Below are 19,615 nucleotides of genomic sequence, written 5' to 3' on the forward strand. Positions count from 1 at the left end.
TTAGCAGGACTGGCCAAGGAGAAGAAAGTCATTAAATTGTGCAGAAGGGCATTGAGTAAATAGGCGAAATGTAGATTCCTCTTGAGCTTTGCAAAGGGTGTGTTATAAGATAACCTTGTTTAATAACTTTCACTAAAAGCATCATTTTTTATATTATGTAGCATTTGAGGATTTTCTTGAAGTCATGTCTAGAGTTTATGAATGTGGGGAGTTTATGAAGTGAATGCATAAGGAATATTATTTTATTTTAAAAAATATAATTATGTAACAAATAGAATAAAGGTTTTGAGAGTGCTTGGAGGCTATATATAGCAATTCATCCATTCTAAATAAAAAAGAAGAAGAAAAAACAAGATAAAGAGTTCTCTTCCTCTTCCCTCTCCAATTCTCTTCCTTTGTGTGCTTTATGAGTGTGAGTCTCTTCCTTAGAGTGGTGTGTGAGTATTTTGAATTCTAAGTGTGTAAAGGTCTATCAACTTCTAACCAGTGCACATTTTTGTAGACACCCAATTTGTGCCTCCAATTTAACATATTTAGAATTGATTTGTTGAGTTTGTGGACAAAGAAAGTTAGAAAATAGAGTTGAAATTCGAAAGGAATCAAATCACAACTGAAACGGAAACAAATGGAACAGAAAAGGGAAAGATCTAGGGAAGATCTAAACCAAGTGTTGATCAACACTTGGACTAGATCCCCTGAAATCCTTTCCTTTTTTGGCCCAACTTGCTTTCCCACTCACGTTGACTTTGTCTTTTATGATTTTCACTCAAAGAACCCTATATATTTCCCTGAGTCCCACATTGCCCAAAAACTCATCCCTACCTCTCCCACATCTAGTATAAGAGGGCGTTTGGATCTCACGTCTGCGTCCTACGTTCGCGTTTTGCTTCCCTTTTTTTTTTTTTTTTAAACCCAGCCGCAAGATTTGACTATTCAGCTATGAACAGTGCACAAATGCACTGTTCATGGGTCCCACAAATTTCACTTTTCAGCAACTTTTTCATTAAAAATGGGTCCCACAGTACTATTCACACATTTAAAAATTATTTTGCTACAGTGTTTTCAGTTTTCAGTTTCAGCAAAATAAGTTCTATCCAAACGGACTCTAAATATCCTCATCCATCAACTATTCAAAGCACCTCAAAATCTTAGAGCTTGTTGGCAAACTAAGATTTCTCTCTTTCCTTCTTGAGGTTCTGTCTGGTTTAGAGTGCTTGGAGTGTTGTGCATGTAGATAAAGTTTCTAACCTTCTCCTTTTTATTATACCCTGAATGCGTTTGGATAGGAGGGCTGCGTCCACGTCTGGCCAGTTTTTTTTTTTTTTTTTTTTTCCACGCGCATGTGTCACTGTTCATTGGCCATGAACAGTGATTTTAGGCCAATGAACAGTACTTTTTGGGATGAACAGTAATTTTTACACATTAAAAAATTATTTTTGTACAGTATTTTCAGTTTTCAGTTTTCAGTTTTCAGCAATAAGTTCTATCCAAACGGACTCCCTATATATATATTTTTCAATTTAGTTTCTTATTTTCTCTATTAAAATAACTAGGAACTCCATTGTAAAACCCATGACCTAGGAGGGAGAATAACAAGAGTAGGATCTCCCCACTGTTTCTTGAGAGGTAAGTCCATGACTCCATCCCATTTAAGAGGGACAAGTGCCAAAAACCACCATCTTCGGCTTTTGGGCTAGAGGTGTAGTCTTTCACAATTTGGTCAATTGACTAAATAGAGGTGTTTATTTCACACATTGTTGTGTGTTTTTATAAACTGAAAATGTGACTTTAAATCACGTTTTTAATTATAAAAACTCAAGTGTGTGTAACAACTATGTACAAGATTTTTTTTAATGAGTAAATATGAGTGACTAGGGTGTGTTTAGTTGGTAAGATTTCCTAGTCTCTCTTCCATAGCAGAAGTTTACGGCGAGCATTGATCTTTACCTTCCAAAGAGCCTTCCAAAAAAAATTGATAAGGGACCTAATAAGTTAAACCTATAACTTTGGTGATGTCATAGAAGTTTGGAAAAAGTACACTCTATGCTCTCTTAGATGGAACAGAAACTAAACTATTAGTTTTTTGTATTAAATCTCAAATCTATGAGGGGTTCATTGAATCCAAAGGTGATAAATTTCTGGAATCCAATAGAGAGAATAAATAGACAAACGTACAAATTTTCTTAATCTGAAAACTGCATTGCATTAGAGGCTATAACATGTTTAAATAGTAAAATAAAACTAATCTCAGTATTCTTGGTACGATCATTAATGTCATTGTTATGGTTTCTTAGAAAAAGCATTGCTAGAGGTGATGTCATATGAAGTGATATCTAATCACAATATTCTTGCTATGATCACTAATGTCATTCTTATGGGCACTACGAATAGCATTCCAATTGTTAGAGCAATTGCTTCAGCTAGACTAAATTTTTCCGTCTATTTTAGCATAAGAATCTACTTTTTCTACTTTACACTACCATTTTTAAATAACACCCACATCAGTTTATTTATTTTACAATTTATTCTATTTAAATTATAATATTTCTTTAATTTTTTTATTTTATATTTTCTTTTGTCCCTATCTCTCTATCTATTTCTTTTGTCCTTATCTCATCTCTCAAATCAAAGGATTTGATCTTTCTCAATCTTAGCTCTCCACCCTCTTCAAAAGCTTTCCATTTCCTCTTCTTCTTCCTCTCACAATCAAATCACCTCTCCACCACAAGCATCTTCTTGTTCTTCTTCTTCCTCCTCTCACGGTCATATCGCCTCTCCACCACAAGTACCACAAGCATCCAAATCCACAAGCACTAATCTTCGAGCACCCACAAGCATTGATCTTCGCCGTTAGCACTGATCCACAAGCACCAAAACTCATTCCCATCAACCCATAAGTATCGATCTCTGTTGCCAGCGCCGATCCACAAGCATCCAAATCCATTTTTGTCGACCCACAAACCCATTTTCTTCTTTTATTACTTTTCTTTCTTCTCTCTTACTTTTTCCCTCTTTCTTCCTCTGCCTGTTCCTCATGTTCAGTCACTCCCTCTTCCCTTTTTCTTCTTCTTTCTTCTCTAGCATCTTCACTGGCTTTGGGTTCTATTTTTTTTTTTCCGTTCCCTTTCTCTGTGCTTCTTTCTCTTTTTTTTTTTCCTGACACGAAGAAGAAGGTGATTCCGATTGAAAGGACTCGCCGATCTAAAGCGACTCGTTGGAGGAACTCGCCGATCTGAAGCAGAGCTCGCCGATCTGAAACTTTACTCGCCCAGAGGCAGTCACCGATCTTTGCTCGTCGTCCTCCACAACTCTAGCTTAAACCCACCCAAAATGTCTCGGTGTATGTTCGATACATTGTAATTAATTTTATAATTGATTTGGTGGATTTGGGATGTGGGATGTGGGATGTGGGATGTGGATTTCTTTGATTTGGTGGAAGTGGGTTTGTGTCGGTGGTGGATTTGACATGTGGGTTTGTTTGATTTGGTGGAAGTGGGTTTGTGCCGGTGGTGGATGTGGGTTTGTACCTGTGGTGGGTTTGGGATGTGGGTTTGTTTGGTTTGGTGGATGTGGGTTTGTGTCAGTGGTGGCTATGGTTGTTGTTGCGATGTGGTTGTTGGTGGCTGTTGTTGCGGAAGTGGTGGTTGTGTTGCCGTTGTTGTCATTGTTGTTGTTGTTGATGATGATGATGATGATGATGATAGGAGGAGGTAATATATTATTTTAATGTGTAGTAAATATTATTTTAATGTATAGAATTGAAGGATAAAATATCTGATAAATGGGATATTGTAAAATGATGTGGTAAAATGATAAAGTAGTTGTTTGATGTGTCAAAATGACATTTTTTTTGAAACATCTGATGAGAATGCTCTAAGAGCATTAGCAATGAGGATTGTATAAAGTTCTATTTTACCATTTAAATTCCTGCTTTATCTATTATACCAACTCACTTTTCAATACACTCCACATCCCAGTTTTTATTTTTCACACCACAACAAATACTATTCATTTTTTAATAATTTTTTTTACTTTCTTTCACTCTTTTCCTTCTTTCTCTCTCTCCATTTCTCTTCCCTCACCCACAAAAGAATCCACAACAAAAACCACTACACCCGCCACAAACCCACAATGAAACCCAGCCCTACCACCACGGCAACCACCTGTTGCCACCATCATGAATCTACAAACCCACAGTGAACCCCACCCCAACCAGCACAGCAAACTCTTACAACCACGAACCTACAGACCCACGACAACAACCCACCCTACCACCATAGCAATAACCATCACCATGGCAACAACCCGCCTCACCACCACAAAATCTGAATCCAAAAACCCACAAAAAAATCAAAGCAAAATCCACACAACACCCACAAAATCTGAATCTAAAAGGCAAACCCATATCTAAATCAAAATGCATACCAAGACCGTGAGTAAAACCCGCCACCAACGAAACCAACGGCGGCAGGTGCAAAAGTATCGGTGGCAACAGCAACAACGGAACCCACGATGGCGAGAACTCATGGCAGCAAACTGCCACAAACCCACAACAGCAAATCACAGAGGCCCACGGTGAAAAACCACCACTATAATCCACCACAGAGACCCACCACTGAAATCCATCGAAATCCACCACCAAATCTCCACCCATGAAACCCAGACACCACCGATTTGATCCAACCAAAGATGTGTCAAACAAGAAAAGATAAATTAGAGAGAAACAAAGAGAATAAAGAGAAGATGGAGAAACGAAGAAGAGAGAAAAAGAGAGTGGAGGGAGAAGAGTGAAGATAGAGAAGAGGGAGAGTCAGATGAAAGAGAGAGAAGTGGGAGAGAATAAGATATTAAGATATTAAGTTTACATCCTCTGAACAGTGAGGTTGCATATATGCAACCTCACTGTTCACAGGATTTTAAAAAAATTGGGTTTACCAACCCGAATGGAGCATGATTTTAAGGGTTTAGAAGGTAAAATAGCAACCGGGGGGATTTTACACCCCCATTGCTAGTGCTCTAAGGGTAGATTGATTAGAGGAAAAGTGGGAATCGTGGAAAATAGTGCAAGTGATGTGTTGGAGAATATGAAGGACAACAATACAACAAGTGGTATGAAGAGGAAGAGGTTCTCCATTAATGGTATTGAGCTTCACATTGATCTATAATGGACTAGAAATTATCTTACAGTAAGTTAGGTCAACTTTGGAGAGAAGGAAAAATGCATATTTTGCAGTGGAAGAGGATATAATCTCAAAGCTAAGGAAGTATATATCTTAGGGTACCCAAATCTTTCATCTCAAAATTCAGTCTAAGAAAATGTTGAAGGGCATGAATTCTTGCAATATCATCAACATTAATAATTATGTCATTAACATAGAGAAGAATGAGAGGTGATACCAACAGAGTTTTGGCAAGGTAAAACATTGTTGAGCAACCACATAATTGAATTTGAATGTTTGCCTACAATCAAATATCATGAGTTGGCTAGAACATATATAGGTCTAAAAAATTGACACGGAGAGACAAGAATCCTTGATTAAGACTAAAATCAAGACATTGATTTTCCTTGATTTTAGTTTAATTAAGGATTTAATCATGCTACAATCATGTGATATGAATTTATGCTACAATCATTAGATTGGATCTTCTTATTTCCCCGTGGATTCTTGATTTGCTTTAGAAATTGAGGGTGCACACCCTTTGAGCAAAAGACTCCTATCTTCTCAAAACTAATACTCAGTCCTGACCAGACACTATATTATTAACACATTAACCAAGGCTCCATTTATGACACTTTTGCATTGCAAAAGAGCATTACATCATCGGCATAAAACAGTTTAGTTATAGCTGGAGTCCCACTAACCTCTCTAAAGCCAATTTTACAGAGAAAACACAAAAAAACACTTTCCAACAACCTCTCTAACTCTAAATTTTTTTTGAGTTGATCCAGTAGCTCTATGGAAGAAGAGAATACCATAGCATTTACTGTGGCAACTCCAAACATTATAATCTTTAAAAATAAACAACCAATTGAATAAATTTTTTTTTTTCTTTTTTCTCTTTCATTCTTCACTCTCCATCTTCTCATTAAAAACAACACAAAATCAACACAACTATCTCTCACAAAAATGATCCGGAAAATTAGATCAAAAAGAGGAAAAAAAATATACAAGAAGCTGATCTAACCCAATCCAACCACATGCACAGAGTCCTCAAACCAAAAGCATGCACCTATGTCTTTGAAAACATTCTTGATCTATCGTTGGAACCCGAAAAACCTGACAAAACCAGAGCCCCACAATTACCAGATCGATCTATAATACTTTGGGCTAATAGTCCTTGATGCTTTGAAATGATTTTGGCAAATAGAAGAGTTTTTACCATCAAAACAAGATTACACGCTCATGGTTGAAGAAGAAGAATCTCATGGTTGAAGAAGAATAATCGGCTGGAGAAGAAAAGCCAAAGACGGATATTTTCTCTCTCTTATGAGAATGTGAAAAATAAATGGTGGAGAAAGTAGTACTGTAGCAATACATAGCTTTAAAACGTGGTATGTCTATGTTTAACTCATAAATAAAGATTAAAAAAATAATAAAGGAGAACAAAATAAAGAATAAATGAAGAGATAATATTTAAATTAAATAGAGTAAAAATAGAAAGTGTATTGGAGAGTTCATTTAAAAAAGTGAGCAGATAAAAACTATAAGTAACCGTTCATTAATGGTATAAAAATTTGGAGGGACTGGAGTCTGGACTCTGGAGACGCTCTTATTGCACTCCTCTTTGCCTCTCTATCAATTAACTAGCCGGCACTTCACTTCCGACTAAAAACTGATAAATGGACATGGGATTCCCTTGTCTCCAAATAAAATATTTTGGCTTCTTCACTCACATTTAGAAGCAGGGTATACGTCACTGTAGCGAAACAGTGCTGGACAAGCTTTTTAATAAATTTTGAACTAAATCCAAAAGCTCTAGGAGTGGAGTAAAATGGCGAATTTGAGAATGCTGTCAAAGCACCATTTTATGTTGGTAGATATGTGGATTTTGTTGCATGGGTAAATACTGTATTTTGTGCACAAAGTTGCGTTACCCATGCATTAATGTCCGTAACTCCATGATGATATGGACCCACTTGAAGCTAACTTTCAAACCGGGAGAATATAGACAAAAAAATAATTAACGCGATCCGGATCCCTTGGCTTGGGTCCTCATCATCGCAGTTTCAATGGTTATAACTTGGCCACGTAAAAGCTGAAACAAAGAACACGAGCCATCTTAATTTCCCAGTCCTCCACCTATCCCAGAGTTTGATCTGGAAGAACATCACATTCTGCGTAAAACTCAGAAGTTTTTTTGGCCTTTTCTTGCTTTGTATAGCACAATATGGCCAGCATGGAGGCACTAGGATCCAAGCAGCAAGCTGTTGAGTCTGAGATCATGGGCGTGCCAAATGGGTATAACGAGGAGGAGATCTTGAAGCAAATTGATGCAATCCATGTTGCTGGTGGTGAAGAGTTTGATGCTGAGTCTCTTTTCATTTTAGTCGAAAACATTGTTAAGCATGCCGCGCCCACTGTTGGTAGTTTTGTGCCGGTACACTATATACCCTACTGATCGTTCGAATTTGTAGGTCTGTATGTCTATATATATATATATTGGGTCAAAATTTGGAGCTACAGTGCTACACAACCTTGCCAATTCTCACTCACTCAGGCTTTTTTTTTTTTTTTTTAAATAATGTCTTTTAGTACTTGTCAATTTAAGGTTTTTTTTAATTAATAACTATGCCTTGCTGCAGGGTGCCCAAACACTTTTGTTTAACATGGAGGACATGGCTCCCAGTGTCTGTTTTAATTCACCGTTTTGTACACTTAAGCAGATTTCCTGCAAGGTCAGCATATGTATATATCAAAGTAATTGTCATTTATTTTTTTTTCTTTCTTTGCTTCAAGTCTTTTGCTGTAAGGATAACGTGATTGTCATGATATTATGTAGATTAATATGGTAAATGATTAGATAATGGGCCCAAATCCAAAATGTTCACAGTATTAGTGAACTGATGAAAAGGATCTCTCTCTCTCTCTTTTTTTTAAAAATTTTTGTTTTATATAATTATGATGGAAAGGATCTGTAATTATAAATATGTTGCTTTAAAAACAACATTTGGATCCTTTATTCACCTTTTTTAACTTTAACTTGACATCATATTTTTCTTGACATTTGAATTATCTTTTTTCTCAGAATTTTAAAAATAATTTTAATTAAACAATTTTTTTTTTAATTCTATAAATTTAAGGGGACCAACACGCACTTTTCTCTTTTTCATAAATAATTATTGAAAAAACGAGTGGAACCTAGTATTTACTCACTTCCTCATCCTATTATTTGTTGCATATATGTAATAAAATGGAAGCGTAGATATGAGGAAGGACTGAACTCTGTCAAGATCTTCATTTGGAAGGGGCAATGGACAATGGTCATGTAACTCCTACCAGATCACAATACAAAATTTTACTCTTTTACCCAAAATTTTTTGGCTTTTATCATATTTTTTATTAGGTTGTTGCTTTTTATTGACATGGAATAGTACACTAAAAGTATCTAATAATTACTCGATTTATTGAGCATTTGACCTTTTGTATATTTGTCAGCTCCATAACCATTCACATTAAATAAGATTGCTAAATTTTCTGAAATTTAAATTTTTTTCTAAATAATAAATTTTACTTAGATGTCTTATTAATCGTAAGACTTCTATTATTCATTATTGAAATATCATATTCCCATGAATGGCATGGGCACAATGCTAATAAATATGCGACTGTAGATGGCATGCAAGGGTCCGGGTGTGGTAAATGCACATGAAACAACACTGGCAATATTTGGCATGCTATCAAGCTATTCATGGAATGCAAGGGCCGTGATGACCCTAGCGGCTTTTGCTTTGGACTACGGAGAATTCTGGCTCCTTATGCAGATTGGCGCGTCTGATCAACTCGCCAAGTCAATGGCAATCCTGAAGGGACTACCAGTCTTCGCAGGGAACTCGGGGTTGCAAAAGCGCCAGCAAGCACTTGCTGAACTTAACAATCTGATCAAAGTCACGTTGGAAGTAATTAAGTGCATTTTTGAGTTGGAGAAGCTACCTAACTATGGTAGAGAGAATGTGCCAGCATTGTTGAAGGCCTTGAACCATATCCGTTTGGACACCTATTGGCTCATTAGAGCTGTTATTGGTTGTTCAGCTCAGATGACTGGCATCACTAGTGATGAGTAAGCTATCCTAGCTTGTCCATTCCAATATTCCATTCTCAAAAATCTTAACTAGAAATTCTTTTTGTATGAGACTAATATTTAGATGAATAGAACGTTGGACCGTTTTCTGAATTTGTACTTAGTCTTGTCATCTTAGCGTAGGGGTCATGCTAATGCTAATGCTAATCTTCATTGTATAACTCCAATTTTATCAGATCTCTTAGAAGGGATTTTATGTTCCAATATAACCAAAGACGAGTTTCCCTTAGCATTATTAAATGACCATGATTGCTCCAATTTCAGGGACCAAGAGGTGGATCTGTCCAGCTTGACTTACAATCTTTACCACATCCTAAACAATCTTAAGATGCAACTGAATGTTTGCAAACAACAAATAGGTTAGCTACTTATTGGTATAAGGAAGCATAATTGCCTGTGTTCATCATAAAAAGCAATGCTTCCTTGCCTGTGTTGAATCCAAAATGCAATGCATGAGAAAGGACTAGATGCTAATGAAAGGTTTCGTTTAAATGTAGAGGAAACTGAGACTGAGGCTTATCAGATGCTCATGAATCTCTTCCAAATCCGTCCCAAAATCATGGAAGTTTTTAAGGCGCTGTGTTATGGCAAGAGTAATGTGCAGCAACTCATCGATGGTTCAAATGAGGTTTGCTATGGCTACCCATCACTTCTATTATTATTGCTATTAGTACAGTGTTATTACTTATTCACTACTTTCTTTTTTTTCTTTTTTCATAAGCCTTTTTGGCTTAAGTATTCTTTTGATCCTCAACTTTTAGGGCTAGCTTTGTTTTGATCCTCAATATATATTTGATGTGGCCGTGCATGTGTAAATGTCTTTTTAGTTTTCAGAAAACTATCTAATTGCAGCATTTAGTCATAGAATTTGTGTCAAAACTAGGCACATTACTCTGTTGGGTAGCTTGGCTAAAAAAACAAACTGACCAATCGAGATTTGATGACATATTGTTGTACTTAGAATTTAAATTTCTTGCTAACACAGTTCCCTTGATTAATGATTAAATTCCACAAACAGGTTTACTTTGACGCATTGAAGCATAAATACGTGTTATTGTTCATTTCTGGCCCAGACATCTCTGATAATGATGTTTCGACTCTCAAGCTGCTTCGTAAAGAGCTTGGCAATCGTGGTAAGGTCGTGTGGGTTCCAATTGTGGTTCAGAGCAAAACGACCATTAACATTGAAAGAAAGTTTAGAAGCCTAGGCACCGAAGTGCCATTGTACATAGTGCAACAATTTTTACCTATACCAGGCATCAAGTTCATCAGGGATGAGTGGCACTTCACGAATAAGCCAATTATTGTGGTGATAAACCCAAAAGTGAGGGTAGAACACAATATTTTGCTAGAGCAGATTAGAGGAATCAACTCCTTCCCTTGCTTTAGGAAGAGAAGGATTGAGTTGCTTGTTTGTGGGCTTTGCAGTTGTATGTGTCAGTGTTGTCTTTGTGTGCACATACCAAAAAAATAATTGTTGCCAAAGCTACTAGCGCAAATACTAAGGTACTGCGGGAGGTTTGGGAAGGATTGCGCTTTGCATTTATGCCCAGCGTTGATTATAGCACACTCGTTGGTATAACATATCAACCTTCCCGTGTGTTAAATGTGAACATACTTAAAAATATGATTAAAGTATATAAAATTATGGATATTGTGGGTACACTAATGATTGTATAAAAATAATTTTCCTCTATTCACACAAATAAGATGATCTTGACTGCGGAAAAGTGATAAACGTTGTCAGCTTTATTTTAGTGTGTAAGGTAATTATATTAGTAGAATATTAGAAACTGAGATGTATAGAAGTTCTTTATCACACATATTTACTACTAGATACCGAGTTAAATATGGTGTTATTTCATGCAAATCAAGCCAGTGCCAATCAACTTTAGAGTAGCAACTAGCAACCATTCCTTCCACTAAACAAAGTTTGGAGGTATGATGCTGCATCGACTTCTTACGGCTCAAACGACAATCTTTTCTCTTTTGTCAAATATATATTGAATGAAGTGGCAGCTGTGTTTTGATATCAATGAGAACATGCTCATTAGAAGTATAATAGCAGACATTACATCAGGATATCTGCGTACTAGAGAAGGGAAATAGTGAACAAAACTGTGTATCATCATCGCTCACTGTAATTACAACATCCTAATTCTTAAATGTCTCAAATCCTTCCAAACTTGCAGAAAGCTTTGCTGCAAGCTATAATTGACATCGGTAAATATATACATCACACAAACATCAGCTTCATATTTGAAGTGTCACCCGCCAAAAATAATACGAATTTAAAATGAAAATCACTTTGCTAATGAAATCATTTTCAAAGAAACATGCTTGTGTAGTTTTCTTATTTATTTACAAATCCAATTCATCAGATCCGGACAATGAAATAGGTCCAAGGGAATCACCAACTAAACTGGCAAGCATCACAAATTCTTTTTTGATGCGTCCCCTTTTCTCTATCCATCTTACTCCAAGCACCACAAAACGGACCACAATGTCAATCTCTATCTTTGCAAGCTCATCGCTCAAGAAGATCGGATTTTCCCCAGCAACAAAGTGGTAATTTGGCATTTTTCGAGCTGAGAGAAAAGCATATTTTATAGGTCCACATCTCATGAAGACCCCATGCCTAAATATGTGGCTAACAACTCCCTGTAAAATCTCTCCTGTGTAAGGTAAGAAGGTGCGACAATTAAAGACTACAGGGAAGAAAACGTCCCCGGACTCATCCACAACCTCCCCTTTTCCTATGTTCTTTAAGCTGGTTACTGCAAGAAAGTAACCATGATCCTTGCTGGCCTTTTCATTCAACATGTCCTCCAACAAGCGAGTTATGATGGACCGCTGGGAAACGAGTCCATTTCTGTTCAAGTTTTCAGCAATGACTGCCACATCTCTGAACAATTCTACTTCACAGAACATATCCACGATCTAATTCAAAATGACCAAAAGAAACATGATTATTAAGATTGTTGTTCAGAATTAACAATCCAAAATATATTTTTGCAGAACAAACAATCCAGCTTCATTTAGATAATGCAGCATATAGAATGGTTTCCATTCAGCAAACCAGAAAATCAACAAACCAACCTTTAAAACAAAATATTTTTGGATAATCCATGTCATTAAAATGAATTATTTTCTTTACATAATACACTGGTGAAGCTCCATAAACATTTTTTTTTATTGGTACATTACACATGCACCCAAACAGTTTTACCCTCCAGCTTACACTTATGAGGGGAGGAAGTGCAATCTGAGCTAGAGCTCATTGGCCTCCATAAACATATAGAGGAATATCATTTGGGGTACAGGAATAGCAACAAACCCAAACAGAGATGTCCATCTATCTCATTGTCAATTGATGGAAAGACGTAAAGGGACTGAAAAACCAAACAACTCTGTCCCAATTGATAAGGGGAATTTTGGTATTTGGTCTGCTGATTTTGCTTCATCTCAAGGTGGTGGTTGTGGGTTTTTTTTTTTCCCCTAATGACTGGTAATGATGATAAACCTGAGACAGCATAACCTGATATTTTTAACTAAAATATAAATAATTTAGTGGAGATGATGTCCAACTCTTAGCAATAATGAACCCCCCCCCCCCCCCCCAACCCCTCTCTCTCTCCTATCGTATAAAACAAAAGCATTATGCATGAAATATAATCAGAATTTCCCATCTGTACCCACCATGTTGGTCTCAAAAGTTTATATGCAATATCTTTCATGCAACTGTAACAAAGAACTGCGAAAGCTAAGAACATCCCGACTATACTAGAGAGTGGAGCATTTCAATCATTATGCATAATTTTTAATTTTTTATGTAGATCAATTTCATACTAATTTTTCACTTGTGTGATAAGGATGGAAGATAAAAATGGACAAAGCATTCAAGTGAAGAGGTTAACGGAAGCCATAATTATCCATGGTTAGAAAGATGGTAGAGTTCAGAGAACGTAGAATTTACTAGGCGTCAGGTGCTTAGATGTTTCTTATTTGCATTCATGATGAAATTCAACCCAACCTAAGCTGATAGCAAAGTAGATTTTCAACACTCTAAGTCAACTCAAGTAATAACAACAAAGAAAGATTTAATGAGACAAAGGAGAACAGAATGCCAGAAGAGTAGAAAAGCCAGAGGCAGAAGGGAGCTTGACTGCAAGACCCACCCGTCGAGCGGGGATGAAATTTGGCCTAAGTGATCCGACAGTGCCATGAAGAACAGCCATCAGACTGAATTTTTCATAAAATTGAGATTCTTTCATTTCCTTCCTTATCAGAGGATCTCGATGATATCAAATCAGATCAATATTATGAATAACAATATCGAGAATTAAATAGTATAACATAGGAAGATCCTTTAGCATACCGAATTATAAAAGAAAATAGGCTAGGCATAAATCTATAGGCTGAAATATTAACTAAGAAATGATAAAAGGGCGCCAATAAGATAGAAAAAATGAATTGTAAAAGATTAAGTGCTAAAAAATAAATTTAAAAATGAATTCTGTATTCTTTCTGATTATTATGTTCTTATGTCATTGAACAGATCAACTCCCGAATCCATTTATTTTTCTAGGACCTGAGACACTTGAAGAGTCTTTTCCATTCTTCAGTTTCTGGAATCCTTGCTCCGGTCCTATTGGTTGATGATAGGGTTCCTGTTGGTCCTGTTGGTAGAGTTCCTGCCCTTGGCCTTTTTTCCCCCCTTTTTTGCTGCTAAGTTACACACACAACCAATGGATCTTGGATCCATGACTCTCTTTTCCCCTAAAACTTCAGCCAAGCATACTAAGCAGAATTGTAGAGACTATACTTGCACATATATTTAAATTCTTGGTAGTAATGGGTAGAAAAAACTCACAAATATTCCAGTTAATCATAAGAATATTAAAGCTGCGTTTGAGGACTAGCCAGAAACCTTACTCTGAGAGGTTGGTTTGTTTCTGTTTTACAATTAAATTCTGGGTCAAGAAACGGAGAAACAATCTTTATTACCTTCATCCTACATTGATATTGGCTCACCTACTTTATTGGATCCTTGGATCTCTAGCTTGCTAGATCATTGCCATCATTGTAAAGACAGAATGAAATTTTTTTAAATTTAGGACTAGGACATCAATCATCAAACTGGTGTCACAACAGGAAGTGCCTTCCCTCCAGTTGCACCTAGCATATTTTCATAATCCCTTCAACCATATTCATACTCTTAATCCAAAGCGTGTTCATGGGCCTGACAAAACCAACCAACCCATATTGTGCCAATCGGTCTCAGTCAACTTCTAGCAATATCATAGTGAAGTATGGTTTCTGTTTTAGCAACTTCTACACCATCCGCTTCTCAATTTAACCAAACCACCGATTATTTATTTATTTATTATTATTTACAGTTGATTATATTATGTTTAAATGCATGTGGTAACAATTAGTTGCTGGATAGAAGAAAAAAACAAGGCACATGTCCATACGAAACCATGCCTCCAATTAGCGAATACCCAATCTCCAAATTTCCCAAATTTCGAAATTGAAATCCCTAACCTGCCTTTCATGCCTTTTACTCCCATCCGTCCTTCACTCCTTTAACCCTCCTAACCTTCATTATAGCCTTCAGTCTACATCCTCCAACGTGAAATCCCCATGGATCTTGTTGATCTCCACCATTCCCCTGTAGATCATCACCAAGGTTGCTAATCTCTGTCTTTCCCATTTATATCTCCAACTATCTTCATTTCCTGGTAAAAATAGTTGCCATCCTCCGTAAATCTCCACCTTCGTATTTGTCTTTGCTTTGAAGCTAACAATAAAACAAGTTTCAGCTCAATGAAGCTCAGTTAAAATGCTTCAGACAGTCTGGTTTGGGTTGGTAATTATGGAAAACCAATGAGGTTGGCTAGGTGGGAAAATCCTGCTCAAGACCGGCTAAAATGACAAATTGAACACCCTTAATCTAGAGAGAAACCAGTGATAACATAAACAAAACAAATACCAAAGCTACCAAGAGCCTTGTAACTTGGTGGCATTGCTTGTTCTCTTTTATGAGGAGAGCCAAGGTTCGAATTCCTCTCCCCCAATTGAGGTAACATATTAATTATAGGATAAATTGCAAATTACACCCCTAAAGTTTGGAAGTGTTTGAATTTTACACCCTGAAGTTTCAGAATTTAGATTTTATCCCCTAAAGTTTAGGGGTGTTTGAATTTTATACCCTAATGTTTTAGAATTTGGATTTTACCCCCCTAATGTTTGGGGGCAGTTTGGATTTTACACTCCGAAATTTCAAGGTGCAAAATCCAAAAACCCCAGACTTTAGGAAGTAAAATCCAAACACCCCTAAAATTTAGGGGGGTCCAAATTCTAAAACGTCGAAGTATAAAATTCAAACACCTCCAAACTTCAAGAGATAAAATCTAAATTCTGAAACTTCAAGATGTAAAATTCAAACATTCCCAAACTTTAGGAGTGTAATTTACAATATACCCTTAATTATAAATACACACACAAGGTGATATATCTAATACCGTATGCTTAGTATATCTGTATATGACTACATATGTTGTCAAAGAGTGTTATACATGCAGAAGTCACAATCGGCTCCATTCTTCTAAGGTATTTATTCAATCCATGACTTCTTTTACCCTCTCAAATTGACAAACATTCAAAAAATAATCACTACCCCTCCATCCCACATTTTCTCACAAAAAATAATTAGGTTGTCCAAAATATGTGAAACTTTCAAAAAGTGGAAGTTTAATTTCATATAATATTCCATCATTTTCAAAAAATAAATAAATAAATAAAAACAAATACAAATACAAACAAACAGTTTCTTATCAAAGGGTACCTATCAAAAAATAAAAATAAAGTAAACGATATTTTAGGAAATTACTAGTTCACTACATTTTACTGTTTCATTAATAATCCTGTCATTTCAAACTTTACATTAATATAATGTGAAAATTTCATTATTTCATCATTTCATCTGCAATGTAATTTGTTTACAAGTAAGCTCACCTCTAGTTCTCTAAAATCAGCGTGACCCATATATAAAATAATTTTATAACACATAAAGGTGTAAGTAGATGGTGTGAGCCAGAAGAAGACTAAAGACGTTAGTTTGCATATCCAAACAAGAAGTAAAAGAGTTTAGTTTGAAGCAGGCTTCCCAAAAAAGGAAGCCAGTTTATACTATTAGGAAGTCAACTATCAACCAAACCTGTTGAATAACAGAAACAACTAGTTACAGTTGGAGAAAGGATAAAGAAAAGGAAAAGAATAACGAGGAATACATGCTTCATCAAGGAATCAAATTATCAGCCATGAAAGATAAAACTTTAACAGAGATATGAAATGCTCTGTTTGGATTAAACAAGGATCTAAAAGTTTCAAACTCATATTTCAAAAAAGGCCTTTGGGCAAAGATATCCATTCTATTAAAAAACTGATATAATTCTTGGTAGTAAAGCCTACCTTCACTTGCTTGGCATTGGACATACTTTTTACTGTTTTCCACGCACAATTTTGTGACTTTGTTCACCAAAGCAAGACAAGTTCTTAATAAATTTTACCATAAGTCTCCATGACAGAGACCTGAAGTGATGGGAATGCCACTGGCAACCCACTTTGCAGACTTAATAAAGTTGAGGAAAATTCTATTCCAATGGTCAAGAACTAATTTGGGATGTTTAGGATGATGGAGAGTTATTTTGGGACCTACCTTTCTCAGCTAGTCTACATTATATTAAGTCTTATTTTGTTGTTTATCTAGGTTTCGTTGCTGCTAGTTAAGTTTTGATTAAGTTTTAAAAGGGTAGGGGTAATTTGATTAGTCACAGATTCAAAGAAATGGCAATAGCAGATACTTATGAGTATTCTCTTACATTTTGGGCCTTCAATCTATTTTGTTCATGTAGTTTCCTTCTTTGTCTACATGTAGCCAATCCTGACTAATATGTTCAGAATCCATAGCCGGCCCCAAAGATTTGAGACTAAGGCTTGATTATTGTTTATGGTTTTTACTGATATCTAAACCTAAAAGACCTATTAAATTTAAATAAGCTAAAAATATACATATATTAATCTTCATGCCTATCGTTTCATTTCCTAGATTTTCAAGAATTTTTGTATCACCATGTCTCATGTCATGCCATATCTGTACTTCTTAGATGTATACGTAGGTTTCTATACGTAGGTTTCTATATATTCTATCAAGATTCAAAGAGAGGCTGAGTTCAATAAAATAACAGCATTTTGTTAAGATTTGAGCATGTGATTGTCTTCTCCTTTCTAGATGTCATTACTTAGGAACCCTAGGTTAAATTACTTAGGATTTATCTTTCTTTTTCCAACATCAATTCACTATTTTATTACCAAACCAAAGGAGAATCCTCCGAGATTCAATCTTTTTTATAATAAAACCGTCAATCCTTAAACATCAAAAACCATCTCTAAGTCGTTAACATCAAACCCCCCAAAACAAACCTTTAAGAACTCATCAAGAAACATAATATTGTGCTGAATTTATTGAATATCCTACATCATGAAGTTACAAGAAAATCGAATGCCGGTGGAGACAACAGATACAGATCCCCAATCTCATGGCTGAACAATGGAGGCCTCCTACCCATTGGACCCAATTAATGTTTATTGATGCACGACTTTTATGACTTAATGTTATTTGATTTTATTCCTGGATTTGATTATGGGTGGTTTTCCTTTGCTCACCTGATCTAACTTGGGAACCCTATATAAAGACCACAGAGTTTAGTATTGGTATGTTTTGATTGAGTAATACAATTATTGTTGAAAAAAATTCCTCTAATGGCTTGGTGCTGACTCTTGGAGCTAACTCTAGAATTTTATCTTTCTCCCCAACATTTGGTGTCGACTCTGAGCAATGCTAGGTGTTGACTCCTAAGGATTTTTTAAAATATTTTTTTTTGGTTCATAATTTTTTCACTCTCCACACAAGTCCTCAAAATTGCCTTTCTTTGTGCTGCATCACATGTTGATTTTAAATTGATGGTCGCGCGCATATGAGGATTGATAAATTCAGACCCACCATGGGATTATTAAATACACATTTCCAAGTTTCCAACAACAATGCATCTAAGATTTCAGAACAAGGGAATTCAAAACTTACCCTGGGTATAGGAAGCTAAACAACGATAAGCGTTATATAATTATAACCCACACAGCTAGTTTAGTTTCACTTCTTAACTTGCAATCACTCATGTGTTTGGTTACATTAAACTATGTGGAAAACAGAAAACAACATATGAACCCAGAAACCAATAAGACAGTCCAATTATATATAAAGATCATAATAAAAATGTCAACCCAGTTGAGCAAATTATAGTAGGAAGTGGAAAAAAAAAATTATATATATAGAGAGAGAGAGAGAGAGAGAGAGAGAGAGAGAGAAAGAGAGAGAGAGAGAAGGGGGCTTAAGAAAAAGAACCTGGTTGGGATTTTGGAGAGAGGCTTATCGAAATATTGATGGGTGCAGACTGCGAACTCCTTTTCTAAGTTTAAGGAATGAGAGCTGCTGTGACTGTAACTTGTTGCGAGACAAAAGCAACACGGAACCGGCGCATCCTAGATTATTTCGGCTGTGGTGTGATACAATGCGCACCCATTTGAGTGTCTGTTTGGCACTAGTTTGGTGGCTTCTAGGAAGAGCATTGCATAATTGCGTACAAATTTTTTTCAAGAAATGATAGATATCCTCTGTAATGTTTTCACAATCATTCCGCAATCAATTTTAGGTAGTAAGATATTATAAGATATTTAAAAGAAGTAATTTCAATTGTCGACCAAGCAGTAACTACTTGCCAATGGAATTAAAAAAAAAAAATATATATATATATATATATATATATATATATATATATATATTTTTCGGAGTAAAATTTGTTGTGAAATGCTTTGCAAATGTTGTGAATGTAGTGTTACTAAAAAATTTTACAATGTTTTTCACAACAATTGGCAAAACTTTTATAAGTTCTTAGAGCACATTTAGTAGACTATAACGATAATTACATAAAAATAGGAATAAGTATTACAAGGAATATAAAATGTTATAATATAATAATTACTACTATTTATTTGTCTGGTGGCAACACAATAATAAGGGTTTGACTTACCTCTAGTACTTTTTTAATTGGAAGTCTCCTTTTATTTTAAATACATAATGACAAGTAGTAGTGAGTTTTAATCTCCACATTTTATTTAATTAGTGGATGATATGACAGTTTCTTATTAAAATAAAAGGAAATTCCAGTTTTAAAAGTACTGAAGATAAGCCAAA

At 35.7% G+C, this 19,615-nt stretch overlaps 1 protein-coding gene and 1 pseudogene across 1 annotated transcript; one reads left to right on the plus strand and one right to left on the minus strand.

Annotated features, from left to right (window-relative positions):
- The first annotated feature begins 7,264 nt into the window (after nucleotides 1–7,264).
- On the plus strand, nucleotides 7,265–10,963 carry LOC142623829 (protein SIEVE ELEMENT OCCLUSION B-like). The gene is made up of 6 exons (XM_075797292.1): nucleotides 7,265–7,599; nucleotides 7,805–7,897; nucleotides 8,834–9,279; nucleotides 9,565–9,659; nucleotides 9,798–9,928; nucleotides 10,319–10,963. The coding sequence occupies exons 1-6, from the start codon at nucleotides 7,390–7,392 to the stop codon at nucleotides 10,772–10,774; spliced, it is 1,431 nt and encodes a 476-aa protein (XP_075653407.1). The 5' UTR covers nucleotides 7,265–7,389; the 3' UTR covers nucleotides 10,775–10,963.
- Nucleotides 10,964–11,406: 443 nt separating this feature from the next.
- On the minus strand, nucleotides 11,407–19,022 carry LOC142626336 (DNA-directed RNA polymerase V subunit 7-like; annotated as a pseudogene).
- Nucleotides 19,023–19,615: the final 593 nt, after the last annotated feature.

This window comes from Castanea sativa, chromosome 2 (genome assembly GCF_040712315.1).
Source record: "Castanea sativa cultivar Marrone di Chiusa Pesio chromosome 2, ASM4071231v1".
NCBI lineage: Eukaryota > Viridiplantae > Streptophyta > Magnoliopsida > Fagales > Fagaceae > Castanea > Castanea sativa.